General features: G+C 30.0%; 1 protein-coding gene across 1 annotated transcript; it reads left to right on the plus strand.

Moving 5' to 3' along the window:
- Positions 1–2,425: 2,425 nt before the first annotated feature.
- On the plus strand, positions 2,426–3,791 carry LOC145133764 (NEP1-interacting protein 2-like). Its single transcript, XM_079068727.1, has 5 exons — positions 2,426–2,733; positions 2,850–3,034; positions 3,117–3,188; positions 3,319–3,423; positions 3,589–3,791. Exons 1-5 carry the CDS (start codon positions 2,565–2,567, stop codon positions 3,709–3,711), a joined length of 654 nt encoding a protein of 217 aa, XP_078924853.1. The 5' UTR covers positions 2,426–2,564; the 3' UTR covers positions 3,712–3,791.
- The last annotated feature ends 1,394 nt before the right edge of the window (positions 3,792–5,185 follow it).

Here is a 5,185-nt window from a genome sequence, read left to right on the forward strand (position 1 = left end):
AGTTGACGATTCGTTACCTCTTAGACGTTCCAATAGAGTTAGAATGACACCAGAGTTTTATGGTTTCCATATTACTACAGATGGTGATATTTTTATCAGTGATAATACACTGATAAATTTAGATGAGCCTTCTAACTACAAGGAAGCCATGACGGGCTCTGAGTCTGTCAAGTGGAAAGAGGCAATGGACAGCAAGATCAAGTCCATATATGACAACCAAGTTTGGAATTTGTTTGACAATGTAACATGTTGTAAGACAGTTGAATGCAAATTATTTTTTAAATTTATCATTATATCACTTCCTTTCGGTTCATAAAAACTTAAAATTGGACTCAAACTCTTTGTATATCTCTATCCATGCTCCCCCCTCCACCCCCTCTTTTTTTCTTTATTATTATTATTATTATTATTATTATTACTATTATTATTATTATTATTTATTTATTTATTTATTTATTTTTGATAAATACCATGTATAAATACCTTCTTCTTATTACTTTGTATTCAAATTTGGCTTGATTTTAAGATGAGGCTGCACATTGACCCAATCCAAATAATTGATTAATTTTTATGGCGAAAAAGAAAACCAGAATACGTGATTTCAAATCATTATACGTGTTACTGTGAGTGAGATGAAGTCTAACAAAATAAACTTTTAAGTAAATACAACCACACAACAATTAATGATCAAATTTTAAGAGAATACGCGATTTCAAATCATTATACGTGTTACTGTGTGAGATGAAGTACAACAAAATAAACTTTTAACTAAATACAACCACACAACAATTAATGATCAAATTTTAAGAGCAGGACAGTCTCCATAAGCTTAACCACTCAAACCCTAATAAACCTCTACCAAGCGTATCACTAGTATTTGTGTATTACTGGTATTTCATAGTTTTTATATTCCAGTTTTAGAACCATTTTTCAAAGCCACAACATAAATTTTTTTTATGTAAAGATGAAACACATGTATAGACGCACAAATACATCTTCCACCCCACGCAATGTTTGGGAAAACCTTCTAGTTTATATTAGATCTTAAGATAAAACTTAAATTTAATTTGTTTTCTCTTTATAAAATATTTATTTCTTTTTCCATCATACTCAAACTGAGGAAACAAAAATACAATATACTGTCCGTTTATCGTATTTTTTTTCTTTCCCCTTTTCTTTTATTTGGGTGAGACTGAGTTTAGTTTGGATGAGGTACCTTTAATTCAATCCATATTCTAATAAAAGAATAGTTTTATGTTTCTTTTGACATGTGTCACCATATTAGGTTTCCTAATTAATGCATATTTTATTCTTTTTTTTGGCATGTGTCACCATATTATGTCTTCTAATTAATGCATGCCACTTGTCAACCTATTGATTTTCCATTTCAAATTTTCAAGTTTTAAATTTTCCACTCTAATTAAATTAAATTAATAACATTAGAATAAAATTAAAATAAAGTTAATACAAATTATAAAGTGATATAATTTTACATATTTATTTAAATCAATGATTATAATTTTATATTACTAAAAAAATCTCTTAATTAATATTATTTAAAATAATTTATTTAAAATAAATAATTAATAATTTTGAGTTTTTACTATAAAAGTTTAATTAATTTTGTAACCGTGGTTTCCACAGGTTATAAATTAGTATTATATAAATTAAAATAAAACAAAGAAAAAATATAAAATATAATAGTAAAGTGTATCAAAGTAACTTCGTATTGAAATTGAAACTATACATATCATCTTCATCAGGATTAAAGTTAGGGACTAAACCTATTGACTTATTCTAAAACACGGAAGACCGTTTATGTAATTTTGCCCAAATGAAATGAAGAACAAGTTACCGCTCAGATATACACAACAAATATTCACAAAACTTACAGCATAAAGTGACAGACAAATGGAGACTTTCAAACTTGTTCTTCACGTCGACATCTTCATATGGTTATTTACTTGTTCTTAATATGATATTAATGCTTTTAGAACAATTCATAGATAAGTTTCAAAATTTGATTATTATCTATGAAAAAAAAACTTTAAATATGCGGGGCCACAAAAATTAAGTTCCAAATTCAATGTTTAGTTCAAATATAATAGTATAACCTTTTGGGAACAAGATCGTCTTTTGCCAAAATCTCAAAAACTTGGGCTAAGAAATTAAATATCCTCCTACCTTTTAATCCTACCAATCCTTCTACCCATTTAAATATTAGTATCCTAAAATATCATTAAATTTCATTAAATGTTACACATGTCATCATTTCATTGGGTAGAAGGATATAGAAACAAAAGTAGGAGAATATTTAATTTCTTGAACAATTCTATAAGGATTTTACTCTCCGAAATTTGGAAAACACAGGGTTTGAATAAGTAGTTCCCAAAATTCTAAGAATATTCAACTTTGACCATAAGTCCATAACGTGAAGTTTCTTGCTTTCTTCCTTCCAACTTCCAAGACATATCCCATTCTTTTTCCATATAAACACAAAAATTCAATTTCAAGCAGTCATTTTACGATCAAATTCCAAAACCCTTTTACAGAAATTAATAGCTATGATCATCACGTGGTTGCCCTCCATCAAACTCACCATGGTTTCTTCTTCGTTGTTAAAAACTCCGTTAATTCATTATAGTGACAAGATGAAAGAGCTTTTCACCTCCATGTTTTCTCTAATTTTCTTCCATGCACTCCTTCTCATCTTCGTCTTCCACTTTGGTGTAGGTCAGTGATCAGTATCCATAATATATATACACACATATATAGATACACATCTGTAATGATAGTGGTTTTAATTACACTTTTAACCCTATTGTCGATCATATGCTTTGTGGGTGTAGCTGGAGGTATAGTTGGAGCTGTTGTAGGCGCATTGATCGGGTTTAAGGACAAAACGAACCTGTTACAAGATGTGATCATGGGTGCAACATCAGGGGCAGCTTTGTCACAGAAAATTACTACGGCTACCTTTCAGCAGCTTTTGTATTCTGATCATGATGATGAACATGGTTGCTTCCTTCACCTGGTAACCAAACTAAATTTTGCCAATTTTTTTTAACCTTTTTCCAAAAACATTTCAATCAGTAATTATAATATTATCGATGTAGGTTGATATTGTAGCAAGTGCTTTGGAATCAAAACTTCTTCGAGATGAAGATCATATATTCCTAATTAACAAGGTATGTAGTCAATGATTGAAATCAATGGAAGAAAGAAAATTAAATATCTAAGATACGTGAATATGGATGCATTTAAGGCATACATTCAATCATTGACTATTTAAAATTCAATTTGGTGTGGTGTGACCAGGTTGCAAGTTGTGAGAAACTCATTAAGCTTCCAAAGATTGAAATAACAAAAGATGACGTCTTTGATGCTTTCGGAAATGCAACTTGCTGCTCAATTTGCCTTCAAGTAAGTTGCATTGATTTAAATAAGAATAATGTCAATTTTGTTAATTAGTTGATCATCAATGTATCCTGTGTTTGATAAGGTACATATATATTGTAATATTTTTTAATAATGAATCTTGCATGTTAATAAAAAAATGACATTTAATTAATCTAATAATTGAAACAGGATTTTGAGGTTGCGGATGCAGCTGGAATGTTTCCTCAGTGTGAGCACAAGTTTCATCCAGAATGCATATCACAATGGCTTCTTAACCACAATACATGCCCAGTATGCAGAAGAAGCATATAATCACTACGTAGAAACATGATACATTCAAATTTATTCTTTTGTAATTATTTGAATTAATATATCATATATTCTTTCTTAAATACTTGTGTTTGGTTCAAGACGCTGCGTGTGGGTACATTTATACTCACAAGTATTAGATTTAACACCTGCATAACGAGTGGATAAATAATCACTTGCAAAACAATGACTACATACCAAAAGGCTTGTAGCATAGTGTTATCATGGTGTAACAAAAATCTGTCCCTTTCTCTAAATGGTTGAGGATTCAACTCTAATGGTGGACAAAATATCTAGCTTTATGAATAAAATTAGTGGGTGTCTAATCGGCCTTTCTAAATAAAAAGAAAGAAACTACATTTTGATAAGTTAAAAAAATAAAATAAAAAGAAAGAAACTACATTTTGATAAGTTAAAAAAAAAAAAAGTAAATAAATAGGACTGAGGTAATTTAACAAATGATGTGGAATAGCGTGGCGTCTTGGATATGGCGATATGCAATTGAAAGAAACCACGCCATGATTTTTTGGTAAAGGTGGGTGACGTGCCTTGTCTTCTTTTTAGCTTTTATATACTTGATAGATTTTCCTTCCTTCGTGTGTTTGCTTGTACAACCCATAAAAGCTACTCAAAGAACTTGTAGGTATACACTAATCAAAGAAACATAAAGAAATGCAAGAAACGGGTACTTATATTTATGTTATTAAAAAAACTTATATTTTACGATTCTTACTTTTTAAACCTAAATTTTTTATTTATTTAAGAAAAAAACTTTTATAGTTTTTAATTTTTTTTCAATTCGACTCTTTTAACAGGTTTACTGGTAATTTTCTGATTTTATAAATATTTTTTTTAAGTCTTAATTTTTTTTCGAAAAGTTAGTTTGAGAAAGCTTTCTGAGGTATCAAGTTTGCATCTTGTCTTGTATATGTTTAGATCTCTTCATAGTTAGTTTGTTGTATTTTTGGTCCCTTCTTGGGTTAATGGATGAGTTAGGTCGTTTTAGGGCTTGTTCTTTCAGGTCTGAGTTTGTTTTGGTGTCCTTGAGCATAAATGTGCAAACTTTATAAGAGTTTTGGTGTCATGCATGCATTAAGTCAATTATTAAGTCATTTTTAAGCTTAAAAACTTCATTTAGACATGCATGAATGTAAAGTTTGCAGCTTTACGTGGTTTTCCAGCTTAAGGAATTAAGTCAGATCTATGTTTTGGGACTATGTCTTTATAGATTAAGTGCTTATTGGTTAAGCTCTTGCACTATTAAGCTTATGGATTGAGTTTTGAACATTTTTGGGTAGTCCCAATGGACAAAGTTGGAAACTTTATCCATCTGGACCACATGAGAGGCTAGATCTGAGCTTTGGAGCTCTTGGTATTGGAGAAAACAACTTATTGTATTAAGCTATTGAATCTCGGGTAAACATGGCATGTTGGTTGGGGTTTTCCCGATTATCTGAATGATGGAAGAACACGACGT

The sequence above is a fragment of the Lactuca virosa genome, chromosome 8 (assembly GCF_052849685.1).
Source record: "Lactuca virosa cultivar CGN04683 chromosome 8, Lactuca_virosa_CGN04683_v6, whole genome shotgun sequence".
NCBI lineage: Eukaryota > Viridiplantae > Streptophyta > Magnoliopsida > Asterales > Asteraceae > Lactuca > Lactuca virosa.

Excerpts from the sequence above, each read along its gene's own strand:
- LOC145133764 (XM_079068727.1), top strand. The coding sequence starts at position 2,565 with ATGATCATCACGTGGTTGCCCTCCATCAAACTCACCATGGTTTCTTCT. Across the intron at positions 3,189-3,318 it reads ATATATTCCTAATTAACAAG|GTTGCAAGTTGTGAGAAACT; the intron begins GTATGTAGTCAA and ends TGGTGTGACCAG. Across the intron at positions 3,424-3,588 it reads GCTGCTCAATTTGCCTTCAA|GATTTTGAGGTTGCGGATGC; the intron begins GTAAGTTGCATT and ends TAATTGAAACAG.